The sequence below is a fragment of the Polistes canadensis genome, unplaced genomic scaffold (genome assembly GCF_001313835.1).
Source record: "Polistes canadensis isolate GaletaPanama2010 unplaced genomic scaffold, ASM131383v1 scaffold_80, whole genome shotgun sequence".
Lineage (NCBI taxonomy): Eukaryota > Metazoa > Arthropoda > Insecta > Hymenoptera > Vespidae > Polistes > Polistes canadensis.
Window position 1 is genome coordinate 153,563 of NW_014569627.1, and position 20,595 is coordinate 174,157.

At 29.7% G+C, this 20,595-nt stretch overlaps 3 protein-coding genes across 5 annotated transcripts; 2 read left to right on the forward strand and 1 right to left on the reverse strand.

Moving 5' to 3' along the window:
* The first annotated feature begins 683 nt into the window (after positions 1-683).
* Positions 684-5,389, forward strand: LOC106786726 (fanconi-associated nuclease 1-like). Of its 2 annotated transcripts, XM_014748432.1 has the most exons (8): positions 684-1,043; positions 1,261-2,768; positions 2,845-2,976; positions 3,102-3,551; positions 3,632-4,046; positions 4,134-4,256; positions 4,327-4,438; positions 4,643-5,389. In XM_014748432.1, exons 1-8 carry the CDS (start codon positions 933-935, stop codon positions 4,672-4,674), a joined length of 2,883 nt encoding a protein of 960 aa, XP_014603918.1. In that variant the 5' UTR covers positions 684-932; the 3' UTR covers positions 4,675-5,389. The 2 variants fall into 2 exon arrangements, with proteins under 2 accessions (XP_014603918.1, XP_014603919.1); XM_014748433.1 differs by lacking the exons at positions 4,327-4,438; positions 4,643-5,389 and having other exon boundaries at positions 4,118-4,250.
* A 128-nt stretch (positions 5,390-5,517) lies between these two features.
* Positions 5,518-7,779, forward strand: LOC106786727 (methionine aminopeptidase 1D, mitochondrial). 2 transcript variants are annotated; one of them, XM_014748435.1, is made up of 6 exons: positions 5,518-5,923; positions 6,006-6,251; positions 6,641-6,832; positions 6,916-7,066; positions 7,246-7,305; positions 7,378-7,779. In XM_014748435.1, exons 1-6 carry the CDS (start codon positions 5,861-5,863, stop codon positions 7,566-7,568), a joined length of 903 nt encoding a protein of 300 aa, XP_014603921.1. In that variant the 5' UTR covers positions 5,518-5,860; the 3' UTR covers positions 7,569-7,779. The 2 variants fall into 2 exon arrangements, with proteins under 2 accessions (XP_014603921.1, XP_014603920.1); XM_014748434.1 differs by having other exon boundaries at positions 5,520-5,923; positions 7,195-7,305.
* On the reverse strand, positions 7,337-9,014 carry LOC106786728 (proteasome subunit beta type-4). Its single transcript, XM_014748436.1, has 6 exons — positions 8,826-9,014; positions 8,398-8,604; positions 8,179-8,325; positions 7,899-8,097; positions 7,715-7,812; positions 7,337-7,482 (listed from the first exon to the last, which is right to left on the reverse strand). Exons 1-5 carry the CDS (start codon positions 8,957-8,959, stop codon positions 7,717-7,719), a joined length of 783 nt encoding a protein of 260 aa, XP_014603922.1. The 5' UTR covers positions 8,960-9,014; the 3' UTR covers positions 7,337-7,482; positions 7,715-7,716.
* Positions 9,015-20,595: the final 11,581 nt, after the last annotated feature.

Genomic DNA, 20,595 nt, shown 5'->3' on the forward strand with positions numbered 1-20,595 from the left:
AATTCTTTTTTTTCTTCTTTTTAATTTACTCCTAAAAAAAATAAATGGAGGTAAGTTTACGTAGAATTAATAATCATTGTCATGATTGTTTACATAATTAAAAAAAAAACAATAATAAATCTTGTAGAGTATTTTAATTAAATCTTTTACCTATTTATTATAATTGCATGCATTTAAATAATGAATACACTTATTATGACATCGTTAAAGGCGGGAGTAAAAAAAAATGTTTAACACACTCACTGTTGTGGAATATATAAAATTATCTAATTGTGAATATTAATTACCTGTTACGTGAAAGTTGCTTTTCTTTTTCCGTAAATACTAAAATGATATGATGCCAGGAAAAAAATTAAAAAATTAAAAATAAATTTATTAAAAAGTTCTGATAAAAGTACAATAATTCAAACAGTGGGAAATTTTTAAATGTCCAAGATATATTATTGCTGCCAACCATATTTTTTCGTTAAATGGGCGATACTGGTTTAGCAATCAATTTTAAATAAGAATTAGAATTATTTGGAAATTTAATTGCATAGATTTCAAAATTTCCTAGTATTCTTTGGTAAAAGTTTTGTTTGATCTACAAGATAATAAAAACAATTATTTATAATAAATAAAAGGAGAAGATGTAAATAATAATTCCCTATCATCGATAAGGTTGGTACTTCTACTAGTGCATTGTCTTAGGAATTTATTGTATATTTCGAATTAGATAGTATTTATGTTTGTAAGAAAACATTTCTGTATTTATCCTAAATTAGTGACATATTTAAAAGATTAATATGCTATCTATATCCGTTCATAGAAATTGTGTTATCTATACGCATATTTACTCATATCTCAAACAATTGTTTGAATATTATCTATTACATGAGTAATGATTTGTTTCATATTATAAATGAATCATTAAATACCTCGAGTTATTTAAGATGTCAACTCAAACAAATCTTAATCAATTTTTTCGAAAAGTATCTAAAGGCAATCGCAATGTTAAATCAAAAGATCTCGTTGCCTTGAAGGAACTTAAAAGACCAAAAGAGGTAAATATATTTTATTCTAGTATATAACCTTTTATTTTGAGATATTTGATTTAACCATTTGCGCTATAAAGATGCTTTTGTCTCAAAGCCGACAGCGATGTGTATACCACGTCGATAGGCATTGTCGCAAAAACAAAAACGACGCGTCGTCGTTAATCGTTAAATAGAAGTTAAATCGTAGCGTACATGGTTAACATTTAACGTCGATTTCTTGTAGCCATCTACGAAAACTATATCAAAAACGATGTCACGAAAAAAATCAAGACTAAGTATGAAAAGAAAGCGATCTTCAGAGATGAATGAATTATCATTTAATAATAATGATTCTATAGACAATGTACAAATGACAAATATCAGTACCCATTTTGTGTTGGATACGAATGAAACTTATTGCACATCAGATAATCTACAAGATGCTAAAATAGATTCATTGTCGGATTGCTCTATAATATATGAAAAAATAAATACGTCGAATAATACTATATCAATTGACAAGGAAGTAGAAATGGTGTATGGAAATCATGCAATAAAAGATTCTGAAAAATCTTACATTGATAGTCAGTTGCAAGAATATCAGGAACAAGTATCATTGTGTTGCAACGATATTGAATTTATAAAAGAAGTAAATTTATCAGAAAAAGAAAGTAATGAAAGTTCTTCAATAAAAGAAGCATCGGAAAGGATGGATATTGAATATTATGATGTAAATAATGGAAAAAGCGACCTTTCTGTAATGTCGAGTAGTCCTGTCAAAAGTGTACCTTCTCCTTCCAAGCAAAGAAATCTAACTTTCACTCCAAAAAAAACTTCAACTAAAGAAGTTTCATCACCAAGTTCTAAAAGTCCAAAGAAGCTGAATCTTTATTTTCGACAAATAGTTAATACAGATCTTACACGTACTGCGATAGAAAATATGAATCTTATAAAAGAAGGCGCTATTCCAGGAAATAATTTTAATCTTCAAAAAATATATGCTAGCAGTTCATTTACATTTAGGTACAATTGCGTTGATACAAGAGTATCTGAAAAATACGAATACAATGATGTGGCTATACCAACTGAAACCTATGCAGCACATTTATTTATGATAGCAGTAAATGTTTTTTCAAATCCTATAAATTGTGGTTACTTTGATAAGGAAGAGACAGATTTTATTTTTTCTATGCTTACACTTTCCATAGAAGCACAAATATTATTCGCGCGTATTTTAAAAAGAAAATATTCTTGGCACAGAGTGGAACATTTAAAATATCAAAATTTAATCAACGATTTAACGTCCATTTGCAAGGAGCTCGTGCTTAAGTCATTTTTTATTTCTGATATAGAAAACGAAGATTTATCTGTTTCCTTAACAATGCTTGAAGCCGATGAAGTTGGTGCAATTTGTAAGAATTTTAAATTAACAAAATGTAATAATAAGAAGAAATCAATAGAGAAATTATTGGAAATAGCGGCCCAAAAGCCTCTCTTTCCTGGCATGAAAACTACAGGTGAAAAATTAAAGATGTTAGTATCAAATAAGTTGGGATATTGTGTACGTTTGAGTCAAAAGACAATAGATATTTTTGACAAGATATTAACATTATTCAAACCTGATCAGAAACCTGAAGAAACTTTATCGGATACATTTAATATGTTATTGAACATCGAACTTGGGAAAATATGTTATCCTATATATTCGGATAAAAGATATCCTATTTTTAGCGATAATAACCATTTAATTCAGTAAGTGCCATATAATTAGTTCATTCTTCATATAAATTTAAACATTTTTATAAAAATTATATATATTCTTGTATAGATATATCGAAGCAAAACACGAAATGACTAATATAATAAATGCCATTGAAAAAAAGAAGTGGGAAAGTGTAAGGAAAATTGGAAAGTTAGCTTACGATCGATGGCTAATTATTATGAAAAGCGAATGCGCAAGGTAATTATAGATATTAAAGAAAATGCTCTATATATATTGATAAAGTAGCACCAAAGTTTATGCATGTAATATACAGTTTATGCATGTATATATTATAAATAATAGAATTCTGTTTCATTTTACAGCTTAAAAGACTGCGTGCTTCCTTCGCATTTATTTCTTTTTAGACCAGGTTATTTCTGGTTAAAAATATTATCTAAAAGTATAGATTCATTTAAGAAAGACAAAGACACGTTACCATTTGCCATAGAAATATTAAGTACATTAATAAATCAAAATTGTTATGCGCAAAGAAAAAAAGAAAGCTGGTATGCCGACTTAGCATTAATTGAAATGCATCATAATAAAGATTTAGAAGCAAGTGCAAAAATAATATTACAGTCATTGAAAATTGAGACTACATCTGAAGTTGGCATTGCAGTACTTGTAGAAAGAGCAAAAATACTCGTTAAAAGAAAAACTGGCATTAGTAAAACTACATTGATGGATATTAATACAACCATACAATTTATAGAAAGCAAATTCCCAAGTCCAACGTTATGTTCAACGACAGTTGAAGCTGCTTTAATGAAAGAGTAAGTTGTAGTTAATTTAAATAAATACATAGAAAACGAATATGTTAAAAATAAACTCATAATTGTATATTTATTTCTAGTCTATTTGGAATGAATAAGAGGAGAAGTGTATGGTGCATCGATAATAGTACAGATAATAAATTGTATAGTTCGGTGGAAAATGTTGTATTAAATTCTTATTATAATCAAGGTTTTAATGGTGGAGTGCATTGTGAAGGTGCTCTACCAGTCACTCTATTTTATGCATTATTTTGGGAAGAACTTTTTAATATTGACATACCTGGAACTTTCGTGTCACTGTACCAAATAGCTCCCCTAGATTTATTTACCAAGGATTTTTACAAAAATAGAAAAGTAGCAATTGATAATAAACTCAACTTGTTACGCAGTTTTGATCGAGAATCTTTTAGCAGTTTAGTGGAAGATAACTTTATATTGTACAGTCGTTTTACATCTATGATGCATGTTAATATGTTCACGAATAATAATATTAAAGTAAGTAATAGATCAATATATATCATAATTAATAAATTTCATTATCAAAGTAGATTAAAATGAATTAATAGAACTTTATGATTATAGGAAATAGTATATTGTTTAGGAACTGAATGTGTTTTAAAAATTTGTGAACGACTTATTTCTAATTATATTTTATGGAAAGCTGGTTTTCCTGATTTAATCGTGTGGAATTCAAATGATAAAAGAGTAAGTTGCACGGCCATACATTTTTATTTTAACGCTTATTGGACCTTTGTCACTTTAATTCTTTTTGTAGTGCAAAATTATTGAGGTGAAAGGACCTCGTGATAAACTTTCAGTGAAACAAACATTGTGGTTACAATATTTACAACAAATAGGAGTAGACACAGAAGTTTGTTTGGTAAAAGGTAAATTTTTTAAAAATTAATCTAATCTGTTTATTATTTTCTCGTTGTGAAGTTGATATAAAATAAGCTATATAATTTATGGCCTCAATACTTTCATTACGCTGTTTGCGTAAAGATTTTTAAAACACTATTTTTAAAACAATAGAATTATTTTGTAGTCATTTCTATTTTACATTAAAATAATTTGCATTTTTTTCTATACAGATAATGAACACGGTAAAGTTAGAACATCGTAGAAACGCTCATAATCATAAGAAGAAATGTGATATAATATATTTTGTTTTTAAAATCAAATATAATATAGATCAAGACGGGATATATAACTTATTTAAAAGTTTTTATATATCGGAGATGGATTAACATTGAATTCTACGAATTACCTCAAACTTTTTAAATTTATTACATATTATATTATTATACATACAATTATTAAGTAAGCTTTTAGTTTTTTTTCAGATTTTTCCACCATATTGCTTGTTGATTATTTTTAAAACATTTACTGTCAAGAAAATTAAACGAATTTTACTGTGAATGCCAAAAGTTAGTTTAAAGAAAAGAGTGTAAAACTTCTTTAAATTTAATATTAATTAAATTTCCAGAGAGAGAGAGAGAGAGAGAAAGAGAGAGAGAGAGAGAGAGAGATGTAGTTTTACAGTAGTGACATTTATAATGTTGGAAAAGAATTTAATATTATGAGATATCTCTTAGTTGACTCTCACGGTACAACTAATCATATACTGTTTTAAAGTCATTAGTCTTGATCGAACTCTTATTGTTTTTATAGCAATAATAACATATATACACACGTTCATGATGAATTGAATTTCTTATAACGCTTTGAGTTATAAGAAAGAGCGAGTCCAAAATGATCTTAACACTCTTCTCTATTCTTCAGTATTCTAATAGTTAATTAATATACATATATATACATATATTCTTGATACCAACTTTGCATTTTTATATTAAGCAATTAAGTGTGTAATATTTTTATTTATATCATAAATATATAAATTACATTAAATTACATTTTTAACTTTTGACTACACTTTGAAAATTTCCGTCTAATGTACGGCAGTTCGAATGAATAGTCAGTGAATGAAGCTTGAAGTGTGTTGCACAGGACTAGACAAGAATATTTGAAATAAACATTTCGAAACTTGTCACCTCTATGAAACTTCTTTCATCGTATATAAAGATTCTAAAGAACATTTTAAACTACAAAAACATTTTCAATTTTTTGAAAATTCTACAGTTGCATTATTTCTTAATTTAAATACAATATTTGCTAAATATAACCTCTTACATTTGAAAATTGGTTGTTTTTAATTGTTGAATTTTAAACGAAATAAATTATAAACAGTTACGAATAACTTTTAAATTCATGCATTTCTTATATTTCGACCAATTATAAGAAGTATTAACATGAATATAAGGAAATATTTATTTAAACATTTTATTAACAATTTCTTTAGACGCAAATCGCACGTACGTATTTTTCAAAATAATCTTTTTCTTCAAATATATAAATTAAATGTGTCTCGATCAAATGAATAATTATTTATCAAAGGGAGAAGAATTCAAACCAAGAGTTATAAATAATTCATTTGGTAAATACGAAGTTGTAGAGCCATTTCTTGTTTCCCAAAGAAGATATGTGCCATCACATATTCCTAAGCCAGCTTATTATTTAACTGGAATTCCACAACCAGGTCCGATAAAACCAGAAATTAAAGATAAAAACCAAATAGAATGTATGAAAGAAAGTTGTGAACTTGCACTGCATATTCTTAGTCAAGCGAAACATTATATCGAGGCAAGAATACTAAATGATATCTTTAATACAGGGTGACCTATAATTGGTACCATGCACTTGACTGAGCTTGCAACTTTTGAAATAAAATTATTTAACAAGCATAAGATTATAACCGATACAAGAAATATCACCATATTGACATTGATTGCAAACATAATAAGAAGCACAAAAATGTTCTCCAAAATATCAGAAAGTGAGATAGTGAAATCCATCGAGCTGAAATTGAATCAAATGCATGCGTACTCTACAAGTTTTAAAAATTTATTTTTCTTGTAGAATCACTCCCTACTCGCTTGTATTACCAGTTGCAGGAGACCCTGTAAATCTCATGTCAATTTATTAAATAATGCAGCTTTATCAATATTAAGTAGTAATCTTCTAATTCTTAGCCTGGTGTTACTACAGATCAATTAGACGAAGTAATTCATGACATGATTATAAATAATGGAGCTTACCCCAGTCCGCTTAACTATAAAGGATTTCCAAAATCTATATGCACTAGTGTTAATAATGTTGCGTGTCATGGTATTCCAGATAATCGTCCGTTAAAACATGGAGACATAATTAATGTAGACGTGACCGTACATATAACTTTTTTAATTTGATCATTGCATTATGCTACTCATTATTATATTGAACTATTAAATCTTATGAATAAACGTAGGTCTATCTAAATGGCTATCACGGAGATTGTTCTAAAACATTTGAAGTAGGTGAAAGTGATCCAGAGGGTAAAAGATTGATACAAGTAACTGAACTTTGTCTGCAGAGTGGAATACTAATCTGTAAACCGAATGAAAAATTTTCTAGTATAGGTAAGTGGTAAAATTATTTGTATATATATATATATACAGTACTATATATATAGTTATATATATAATATAGATACTATACAGTATATATATATAGTTATATATTAAAATGTTGTAATGAAATATTGTAGGTAATATTGTGGAAAAAATAGCAAATAAGCACGGATATAATGTAATTCCAGCGTTTGTTGGACATGGCATAGGAACTTATTTTCATGGACCACCGGACATCTTACATTACGGTATATTCATACAAATAAATAAATGCGTGTGTACATAGAAATTGGAATGACATATTTTTTTATTGCATTTAGCACACGAATCTGCCGAAAGAATGCATCCAGGTATGACATTTACTGTAGAGCCGATTCTTACTCAAGGTGGACAGGAGATTGAAATTTTAGAGGATGGTTGGACAGCTGTAACAACAGATGATGCTAGAACCGCACAATCGGAACATACTATTTTGATAACTGACACTGGTTATGAAATAATGACAAAGTAGTCGCTGTTAATATTTATAAAGATGATAGAAAGTTAAACTTTATAAACTTCTGAACAAGCTGTGCAGTTTAGAATTTATTTTCTTTAATGAAATAATTAAATTTTATTTAATAAAATTAATTGTAAATATTTTAAATGAAAGAGTACGTTTATTTAGTTAGAATAGCAGCTTCCCAGTTACTGTCTAATGTTATTGGACCTTGAATTTCTACACCTTCATCTTTAGTGATTATACCAAGGTGATACTAGAAGAAAAAAAAGATAGAATATATCTTAATAAATTATAATTTTTTAATATAATCTTAATTTGTTAATCTTTTACATAAATTACCTTAGGGAAAGAACGAGCGTCTCTGTAAAAAAGAACTTGCATTGCTTTGTAAAGAAGTTCTTTCGCTTCTTCCTTAGTCATTTCACTATTTTCTTCATATGCTTTTCGCAACAATGGCGTTGCTATATAGGCACCATAACCAGTTGAAATCACTGGGTCAATATAAGCTGTTCCAAGCTTATCTACTGTTCCTAAGAATCTGATAAAACATATACAAATTAATACATAGTTTATTTATTCATATCATATATAGATTTATAAATGAACAAGAAATATCTACGGTTTGCCATCATCTAAGCCTGCGATTACAAAATTATTCCAAAATGGATCGAAGCTTGATCGTCTGTTATACATCACACGAGTTAACCAACAATAAAGTGCTTTTGGTTTTAGAGTAAATCCATCATCTAAGCATTGTTCTTCTAGACTGAAAACAATATAAACAAATAATTATATTTTATTCTTATTCTATTCTATTCTTAGTAATTGCATAACTTACATTTTCTTTTCTACGTTACTTTTAATGCACTGATAATCGCCATAATCACCACTGGCACCAAGAAGAATATTATTGTTGACTTTCATGATACGCTCACAATTTCTATATCTAGCCAATGAACCATATGATGCTAGGGTATCAGCAGCAATCATAACTCCATCTTTAAATTGTACACCAACAATTGATGTACCGGTTGTCATAGGTGCTCTGCAAAAATACATTAAGTATAGTACAAACTGTTATACTCTTAGGTTAAAATTCACTTTTGATATAAAGATCATGCTATATTACAATTGAGATTCTTTACTATTAGAGTTAAAACTGCATTTTTTAAATGTATAAAACAAATAAATTCTAAATAATAATCTAATGTGATTTGCAGGTTATATCCTCTATAGTCAACATTTTCATAACGAAATTAAACTTACTGTGATCTTTGACGTATTCCTTGATCGACAGATTGATTGATGTTCCCAGGAAAATTATAAAAACAGCCTGGTGAAGGACCATTTTGCCAAAAAGGTGCAGGAGCAGACCAAGCGTTATTATCAGAAAGAGCCATTTTTAATACAAGTCACGATACTTTGAATTGTCATGTTCTAAAATCTAAAAACGCCATCTAAAATGCCATTTTTAAATTAATACATATGCATTATTACTGTAGGTAGGTAAATTTCTTGTTTATCAACGATAAGTAAAAATGTTCTCAAACTCTGTTAATATCAGCACAAAACTTTGATAGTATTGTACCTACTATCGTCCAATGGTGGTCCCATTAGTGAGCAATTAACAGCACCTATTCATTTTTTTCTGCTGTTGCGATTTTATACCTACTTTTTTGTGCTGTTAATATTTCATTAATGAAATTATTACTTTTAGCATAGCATGAATTAAATTTATGTTACACAAGGATGAAATAATAGTAAAATTATACTTCTTTTTTTTTTTTATTCGTAGAACTTGTCATAAGAATTATCGAACTGATTAATGATTTCTAAAGTTTAAATATAATAATGCAACATGTTTTGCAAAAGGTAAAAAAATTAGTCTTTAGGTAACAAGGAATGTAGGAATAAAATAATGCATTTATTATAACGTTGTTCACATTTGAACAAATGTAATATCAACATTTTAATCATATTTCATTAATACACAAGTAAATTTTTAGTTCAGTAAACAACTATCGATTAAAACTATTACTTATGATAAATATGAATAAGACGCAAAGCAAATTAATGAAGATTTTTTCTTATCTTCTCTTTTTTCTCGTTTAACGCCTGATAATTATATTTATATGTACATATAAATATATAAATATTAATCCTTTCGTTCCAGTGATTCATATGCGGGTCGTTGTTCATGCAAAGGCCCGTACAAATGAGTGACCTCTATTTGGGTCGTTCATGCAAAAGTCCCACCCCGACCCATGTAGGGATCCTACTCGCGCCATTACATTTCGTAACGAAAGGTTTAACATCATCATTTTAACAAACGTCTTTGCTTATCACGAAAGAAAAACTCAATGAAAAATAGATTGTGCTTTGATTTTTGCACTTTCGTTTGCTTTTATTTCTGCCATACGTGCTACGTTGCTACTTATTCGTTCACTCTTTAAAAAGACAAAAAAAAATAAAATAAATGAATAAAAATAAAATAAAATTAAATTAACAACAGAACGTCACGGAAGACGAACGTTGAAGATAAACAAAATGGGGATCGTTTAGATGATTAACATTTGTACACGTAACAACTCAGTCGATGTATAGAACTTTCGCATAAATTTAGGCTCACGTTTGCGTTTCGTTAAAAAATGAGACGAACGACATTATATTGGAAAATGAAGAAGAAAAAAAGGAAAAGGAAAATCTTATTTCCTTTTGAAAAGAATATTTGCGTGATAAATATTCTATACCTGCGTGGGTTTTAGAGATCTTTCGATTTTCCCTAACATAGAAACAATTTTGTTCTTTGATCTATCTCTCTTTTATATAAGATAAAATAAAAGTTATTTATCGAGGGTGAAAACTTTTCAACCCCGACGTTTTATGTACAAGACGACGCGAGCTTATGCTACTATGCGAAAGTTTAACATAAATATTTCTCCCTTCCTTTCTTACTTTACTATCCTTTTTTAGTCGTATATAATGGCATACTCTATTTTCTTTTTATAGTTAGCACCGCAACTTCTTTTTATTTATATGTATATAACTATTAATTATTGATTTATTTTAAAGACGTAAGAGATAAAGAGGACGAAATACAAGGTGGATTAGAAGAAGAGTAAAAGTCTATGAAACACGAATCACAACGATCAAAGTTTTTTTTCTGATCGTTATCAAGAAGAAAAAAGGGACATTGCGAGCCGGTTCCATTTTTACATATTATACGTAAATGCATACGCATCAAATAACCGTGTAAGGAATAAATTGTAAACCTTACTATAATACATATGTATTAGGTACAGAGATGGGGTAGAACATTTTTTTTAAGTTATATCGTTGAAGTTAACAACAGTAAAAGATAATCGTATTTATAGTAATCATGCATAAATAAATTAAGCGTGATAACGTATAACCCTTTTGTTACTAGCAACCCGTATAAGGATCGTCGATGAAACAACCAACATTACATTACACCAACCCATATACGGGATCGTATAAGTATGTACAAGCGAATTTATACGGAACAATTGTCATGTCTAACAGTATGCCGTACGAAAGGGCTATTTTCATAAGAAACGTGAGAATTTTAGACGAAAGAAGAAGAAAACCTCGTAGTTATACTTATTCATATATATCGCTATGCATATTGACAATTTTAAAGGGACGTGTTTTTCTTTTTTTTAAAGAAAATCAAAGGTGGGTCCAAGTTAATAGCAATTCTTGAAAATATTTCTAGTATTCTAATCGTAGGGAGATCATTATCATCAAGGTAGCATATTGAAAAATTGATAAACGTCAAACTCTTTTCTCTTTGACTGATCGTATTCACCTATAGACAAAATATTGATGACGCTAATTCATGCACGTTCGATTTAATATAGCGATAGGAGAATTTATTGAATAAGTTTTAACGAGTTATAAGATACGAATGAGCTTATATAAACTATGTGCGTTTAATTTGACGTTGTTACTTCGAAAGCATGTTATTTACCAAAGAGGAAGGTAGATAATTAGATGAACAAATCATCGTCCATGCAAAGGTCCCGCCGACCTATATAACAGGGGTCGTTGTATTACGAGCTCTGTTTGAGAATGTATATTTAAATAACGAAACACAACGTTGGCAAGTAAATCAAAATAGATTGAAACAACGAAGAAAAGGAATAAAAGTAGAAAGCAAGTCAATGACAAAATGCAGCTTAATCGATGCAATACTTATTGTTAAATATAAACGAGATTTCTCTTTTACCAATAATATTTCTATTTATTTTAGCGATCGTTTAAAATAATTTCAAATCCGAAGATAAACTTATATTCTTTTCTTTTCTTTTTTTGTTCTCCCATATAACTTTCTTATTGTTCGAAGAATAATTTTTATTATTAGAATTAATTCCATTGATTATGCATTAATTATTATTGGAAAGAAGTAAATAAATCGCTTCGAAATGCAATGTCTTTCTTTCAACGAACGATCATAATATAATATGTTATAAAGCTCGTTATATGGAATAAATGAAATAGATAATTCTTGTTTTTTTTTTATTAGAAGAAGAAATGGAATTAGAAGAGGAAGAGAAGAAGAAGAAGAAGAAGAAGAAAAAGGCGAACAAGCTTAAAACGAGCAGAAGATCATTCCATGATATCGAAAATATTTGATGATAGTACAATCAATATACTCGCAAGATGATAGATTGCTTAATTTGTTCATGCCAATTAATTGTCTTCTTTCTTTTTGCATTTATATATATATATATATATACGCGCGTTAATATACAGTATGCAACAAAACAAACAGTATTAAGTGTACGATACAATACCGACACAACCCTTTTTTTTCCTCGGAGAGAAAAAACAATCTTATGCACCTTTATGCATTTAATAGTATTTGTTTTGCCACATACTATATCTTTCTTAATTTACTGTCATTGTTGTTGTTCCACACTTTTCTCTTTGAAACGTTGAAGAGATAAAATTGATCTCTACGTGAGTAATTAACACGCTTTCGTAGTACAAACTGCACGACGTTGGATCTATAAATGCGATCTATTTTTGTCTCTCATAACTCTTTTACTTTTCTCCTTTTATTTTCTATATTTTTCTTTCACTATTATACTTATATCGAAGTTTAATGATCGATTTGGAGAGAACAAAATTAGATCGCGATAACGAGCAATATCGTGCTTTCAATGAGTGCTATTTTTGTGATAGATCTCCGATAGAGGTTCGATTAGCTCTTAATATCTTTATCGGCAAACTAAATGCCGTTTTGGGAAAAGGAAATAAACTATATACGAGAGTTTATGTTTCCAACACGTCTTAATAGATAAACAAATCCTAGGACGTCATAAATTCGCGGAAATCGAGAAAAATTGATTTTTCTTTTTCTTCGTCATTACTATGATTTAACAATCGTGTGCTTAGATAGAGCATAAAAGTATTTATAGGATATATATATAGAAACATCATTTATATCACGTTTACGTTTGGAAGAGCGATCGCAAATAATAATTCCGACGCACAAGGAATAAAAGGCGAGGGAGAATCTTTTGATCGATTATTGAATAAAGTCTCGAAGGAAAGAAATTGTCTTCAGTAATTCGTATTAGTCAGAGATAGGAATGAAATTGTGTGAATAAAGGTTTAACCTTTTTGTGATTGGTGACCCATATAAGGGTTGTTTGGACAAAAGCTTTGTCGACCCATATATGGGTCGTTTCATACGATAATACTTGCGCCAAAGGTTAAAAGAATATATCTAAAGAAAGAGAAAGAGAGAGAGAGAGAGAGAGAGAGAGAGAGAGAGAGAGAGAGAGAGAGAGAGAGAGAGAGAGAGAGAGAGAGAGAGAGAGAGAGANAGAGAGAGAGAGAGAGAGAGAGAGAGAGAGAGAGAGAGAGAGAGAGAGAGAGAGAGAGAGAGAGAAAGAGAGAGAGAAAGAGAGAGAGAAAGAGAGAGAGAAAGAGAGAGATGAGATATCTTTGACATTTGCATAGAACAAAACTGTCAATCATTTGTTTTTCTTTCATGATTTTGGATGTACATATATACATATATTAAGTATGCTCGTGTACGCAGTCTCTTTACACAATATTACGGAATGTTTTTAAAGTAACTGCAATAATAAATGAAACATTTTTTAAATCATTAGCATGATAGTTCTAAATCAAATAGATCTATTCTTCTTTAAATGTAAAGAAACAAAATTCGATTCATTTGTGAATTGCTAAATTTCTTATTTTTTTTTACTCCTCTATGCCGCCATAGTTAATTGCATACTCGTTTATTCGCGTATTAAAATTAAAAATGAAACTTATTTCTTTTTCTCGTCACCAAATTAATTGCGAATCCCGTAAAGTAATAGCATTAGTTTCGTATTATCTAGATTTTTGTATGTTCTTGTTTCTCAAAGGAAAAGTTATAATAGAGGGTAAAGATATTTCTTCCTTCGACTCTCGTTTACTCATTTTCTTCGTCTCTTAATTCTCTCTCATATTAAAAACTATCAAAGAGATCACTGTGCGCGCTGTGCCGTCCCAATTTGCAAACGCTCGTCGTTAAATAAACAATTCTCTGGTCGAATTCCGTGCGACGTATAATAATAGTCCTCTACGTTTGATAAAAACGAAACTACGTACATCGTGAAATCTATCACAGCCATTTTCACTTAATCAGGGCGATAAATGATCTCGCAGTACTCGGTATATTAATTAATTTTCTTGTTCTCGTTGTCTCGAAAACCTTGGAAAATAAAAATATTCAAACGCTTGTTTTTCCCTGCATATGCGTATTATTATTATGCGTAAACATTACATTAATGTAACACGAGCACGGTGAGGTTCATTAAAACCCTGTTCGGTTGGAACACATCGTTCTGAGATCTCATTCCTTTAACCGCCCGAGTACGCGTTGGAGTATTATAATTGTTTCATTTCTTTTTTTCTTTTTTTTCAAAGAAAACGTTACGAATCTTGCAATTTTTACGTTAAACGTATTTCTTGGATCGTTGAATTTTCATCATTAATTGATTTATCGAATTACAAAAGGAAAAGAATGAAAAATTCTATTGAAACTTTTCTCTTTTTGTTATCGTCTCGTCGTTGTGTTAAAGGAATGAAATATATTATTATATCGGACGTTACGAAATGCACCTAATTACTATTTTGACGTATCGCACAAGGCGATTTATTTAATTGCGTTAATTGCGACCATTTATTAACGCGTATTTTAACGTTGCGGTAAGCTAGAGTATCGTATCGTATCGATATCTGACACAAATCGGTCGGGTATTCAATTATTATTTTTTTTCTTATCTTTTTTTTATATACATATATGTATATTTTGTTCTTCTCTCTCTTTAATCGAATCGGATTAAACGTCGGACATTGACGATTGTACGAAATTAAACGATTCTTTCTTGTGTATGGGTGTGTATATACATTCATACATACATGCATACATACAAACATTCATACCATACATATATACATACGTACCATACATGCATACATATACGTTCAAAAGATCGTCTATACAAATACGAATTTTAGTGTTAACCCTTTCGTTATTAGCGACCCATATAGAAGTCGTATACTACGCATATGCACAAACGAATTTATACGGACAAATTTTGGCGTTTAAGCATGCCTTAACGAAAGGGTTCAAAATAAATAAAGAAAAAACTAATAATACCGATGTATGTTTTATATATACACACACGTATACATACACATACACGTATTATATATATACATACCTACACATATAAAAAGTAAACGTCAAGTAACGTGCGTCCCGTCGGATTTGTGTTGACGTTGTCTACTACACGTGGTAAAGCGCTTACGCGTAAAATACTTTTATTTTTGTATAACCTTCATTTTACAATTAGACTGAATTAATACATATGCAAGCTGTTTGTTTGGCGCTTTCGGCACTTTCATGAAACTGCAACACTCACTTTCCTTGCACTGCTTTACCGTCAAGATTTCGTTCAACGAAAAATTAATTTGTTTATTGTAACACATAAAATTATTGTTTTTCTTTTTCTTTTTTTGATAATAAGTCAAATCACTTTGTACGATTATCGTATAAAAAAAGGAAGAAGTTTCAAATCATTTGATATCGTAATTAATTATTGTATACTTTTCGAGATATATAAGAAGAGACAGACGAGTTTTAGATTAAAGATGGCCATTCCATTTTGAAATCGGTTCTTTATACAAATACAGGAAAGGGTTTGAATTTCATGAGAATACTTGCATTTAAGTATGCACACTTTTTCTTTCTCTCTCTCTTTCTTTCTTTCTCTCTCTCTCTCTTTCTTATTCTTTTTGCTTTATTATTTTTTTTTCTTTCATTCCTCCTCTCTTTCTTTCCCCTTTTTCACTCGTTCGACTCTCTTCCCTTTTACTCATTCACGCATACATAAAAACTTCCATACAAATCGGTGTATATAATTAAACTTCCAACTTATAATTAATACTATGCAACATTTAAATACTATTTGATTGCGTGACTAGGAAGAATCGTGGTCGATGAAATAACATACAACGATGGTTGTTTTTTTCCCAAACGACGACTTCATTCTTTTCTTTCTTGTTGTTGGTTGTGTGTCGTTGCATCGTAGCCGCGATCATTTAATATATGTATGCTTCTGCTGACGATGAAAAATGAATTGATTGATTTTCTTCTTACACGTACATACTGCACGAAGAATTTTATTGTTATGTGTGTTGTTCTTATTATATTATTTATTTAAAATAATGAGATTTACGTGCACAACGTAAACATATATATATCAACGTATCACTGAATTATTCTTCGTACATTTATACGTATTAATCGATTTTTCAAGTGAACAACGAATCGGATAGTTCCCCCTTTTCTCTCTTTTTTTTTTTTTTTAAATATCAACTTTAACTATCTCGATTCTTAAATCGGAGGTAAAAAAGAGGACAAATTTGACCACGCTAACGATCTAAAAAATTTGACGTTCATCGTCGTACATAATGCATCATCATCGTTGGTATATTATTGTAGTTGTTACGTTTATTTATTTAATTATTCTCTTTTTTTCGAATTATTGCACGAGTCTCTAAACGAAAAGATCTCCATTTTTGTCCTCGACAAATAATTGATAATTGACAAAAAATTGACGAAAGTTTTTTTTTTTCTTTTTTCGTATCGATCGATCACGTGAATTTTTCGTAGAGATAGATATATGCATCTTTCGTTTGGCCTCCTTGTTGTTAGTTAATCCGTATAATACGTAGAACACAAATATTTGTTTATTGGTTGGAACGGATCGAAAAATAGAAAACGGAACTGCATTGAAACAGCTTAATTTTCTTTTTTCTTTAAGGAAATATGATCATAATGAGTGTATTTTATGCAAATAGTAGCGATTAAGGTAAAAATATTATACGTATTTACGTATATAAACAAAGGATCGAGATAACAGTCGCTTTCTTCAAAATAATTCTAAACAAATTATATTTATTTTATTTTTGCATTTTTTCTATACTTTTATTCGATTTTGTGCAATATGCTCTCGATGCAGAAAAAGAAAAATGTTTAACAACAATACCGTTGTCATAATAATTGCATATTATTGCACGAAGAAAATAATTACTAAAATAAACGAATCTCTGAGGGGAAAGCAACTTGTATCTCATTCTGTATATCTTTTTTTTTCACATTCTTATCTTTCAATAATAAATATTACTTACACTTAACAGATACACAAAAGTGTTTATAATCAAATCAACCAAAAATCAAAAAATATTGTGCGCCGAAAGGAACCTGTCTTTCGAACATTCCGACAAAATGAACAAAAAAAAACATACGAACTTTCAAGGAGTTCTTTTTACAAATGGGAATCTCATAGAATATTTCGGATAGGTGCATAAGATGATTGTATCGCTATCGTTTGTTGTTCGATAAATACGAAGGAATATTTGTTTCATAACGGTGAATTCAAACGCGTTTTTATAGGGGTTGCATACGAAAAACACATTCGCGCGTTTTAAGTCATGGCTCCGAATTATTCATTCTTAAAACAAAAGTTCGCTTTTATACACAAATCATATTATTGCTTTTATAGAAATAATTTCAATAAACGGAAAAAAAATCATAAATGTTGACAACACAGTCAATGTTTCTTCTTCCCTTTTCTAATTTCCTTTTTTTTTAAACTGAAATTATTTTTGCAAAAGCAATTGAAAAAGATTGAGATTTTCTTTTAAAATATATTTTGTTTTGTTATATCCAGAAAGTCTCAATCCTTTTCTTTTCCTTTTTTACAAAGTGGATCAACTTTCTCTACCCCTCTTATAGGTATTTTCAAAAAAAAAAAAAATTAAATCATTAAAAATAAAAATATCAAATATAATACACGAGTCGTGATTTCTTTTTCACTTTGAAATCATCTTAATCGAATTTGACCCATCGTCGAGCCTTTCGTTTCAACATGTTCGTTGAAATTCATTAAATCAGAATTATTTTATCTATTATTAAAAAAGATAAAATACGGGACGAAATTTGAATAAAGCTTTTTTTCTTTCTTCAAAAAATATTTGTTCGCGGTTGGGCGAACTTTTTTTTTTCTTTCTTCATTTTTCTCGTTAATTCAACGCGCATGGCTTAAGAGAAGATCTATGTATGTATGTATGTATATATGTATGTATATACGAATAATTTATGTTACATTTACATAACCATACATACCAATTATATACCGTTTTCAGTGTCGGAAACAGAAAGAAAGAAAAATCAACGAATTTAAGGGACTTGGCTCTCTTTTCTCTTGGCATATTTTTCTTATAACGAACATTGAATGCAATTTTCTCTTGCATTAAATATAAAAAATTAAATACAATAAAAAAGAAAAAAAAAACAAGAAAAAAAATGAACCATTATTTGTAGTCGTTCCACCTTGACTCAATTCTTCCTTCTCGGCACAGATCTTTCACGCCCCATAGTATTATTACTTTTTCTCTTTTTCTGTTTTCCAAACGGGTCAAAAGTTTAGATCGTTTTTCGTATTTCCTCTTTCTTTTTTCGTTCCCATTTTTTTTGTTTTACTTCAATTTGTTTTTTTTCCTCTCTTTTCTTTTCGTATCTTTGTCAATTTTATTAAGGAGAAATGATAATCGAAATTAAATAAGGAAAATGAATATGACTTATTGACGTTAGAAGAATTTCGAAGCTGATTTTTTTCAAAACTTCCAACGATCTCAAACCCGTACACGTTTTTCGAGTCACATATACTCTCATACGTGACCGACAAACGCGTGTTTGAAATATTTTAATTATTAGCGAGCTATCGAAATTCATCACAACATAATTATCTCGTTCTAAAACGCGTAACAACAATCCGTTTTATGCTCGCTCGATGTTTTCTAAACACACGCATGCACACACACGCACGCGTATCACACATACATGCACACTCTTTTTTTCTCTCTTTCTCTCTAAAAAACAAATATCATTTTTATCAACAATATCCATTCGATACGAAGTTTTATATTTAGAATAGAACTCGTCGAATATTTTGGGAACGATCAATAAACTAAAGCAATCTGTTGTGTAAGGAAAAAAGAAAAGGAAATTAAAAAAAAAAGAAATAAGACTTTTCGAGACTCTTTCGCGTATTTAACCTGACAATGAGTATCGTTCGTAAAGAGTTTCATTAAATTATCAATCTTTCGGATAAGTCAATTAGAAGAGTTTTTGAGATAAAGTGAAAAATGATTCATTCGATTCTTCATTAATATCTTCGTGTTGGTTTTGAAGCGTTTGGTAGAAAATTTTTCTTTTATCGATCTTTGCAACAACGTGTTCTCATATCATGTTCTCTATACTATTTACGATAAAATTAAGGCACTTCTACGCTCAGCAAATTGTCGTCAATTTCATTTTTATCGTTTTTTTCCTTCAATTTACTAACTCATTTTCTCTATTTCCTCTATTATCTTTTTTATTTTTTTTATTTTTTTTTTTCTATTGATTTCTCTTTAGAAAATTTCACGGTAGAAAGCATTTATCTCGGACCTTACGCTAAAAGCTTTTTAAAAAAGCGACCGAAGATTAGTATATTACGTTCAGTCGAATGGAAATAAATAAGTCTCGTATTAAAACTGAAAGGGTACCGATAAAAGACCGAACGAGACGTGTCATAATTTTGAAATAGAATTGAAATTTTTTGTAGCAGTTCTATTACGTTCACTTCTCTCTCTCTTCCTAATAAAAAAAAAAAAAAAAAAAAAAACTATTGTTTATGTAATCGTCATTTTTCACTTTGTTATTCTCATTGGATCAAATGCAAATATTTTTTTTCAAGCAACACGATTGCAAATTCGTGTCTCATTGATAGGCAAATACGTAGAAGAGGTATCTGAATATCATCACTTGAACTGATTAAAATGGTAAAAACCATTTTGATAGAAGATTTGAATAAATTTATAGTTAGCAATTCGCCTTACGTACACATCGAGCGGCACAATTGTAGGAGAATTATATGAGAAAATACGCCTGAGTTTCTCTCTCTCTCTCTCTCTCTCTTTCTCTCTTTCTTCACTAATTTACCCACTCTTTCACTCACTCATTCATTGACTCATCCACTCAGTAACTCACTCTCTGACACTTGTCTTCAATTTTCATTCTTACACGCACACACTCTATCTATCTCTCTTGTTCTCTTTCGTTTTTTCTTCCTTTTTTTTTTATCTTTCTCAAAGGACTCCCCGTTTAAACACCGATTAGTTTAGATCGCGGGAGCGACTGAACTAGTCATTACGACTAGTTTGCGGTATGCGCAAGCGCCATGGGCCCAGTGAGCCTGGATCCCTCCTCATTCGGGTACCAGCCCAATTTACAAGAGCCCTGTGCTTCATATTTTCAAGTTTTCTGGTGCACACATACGACTCAGGCAACAAATTCTTTCTTTCTTTCTTTCTTTCTTACTCACTCACTCACTCACTCACTCACTCAACTCACTCACTCACTCACTCACTCACTCACTCACTCACTCACTCACTCACT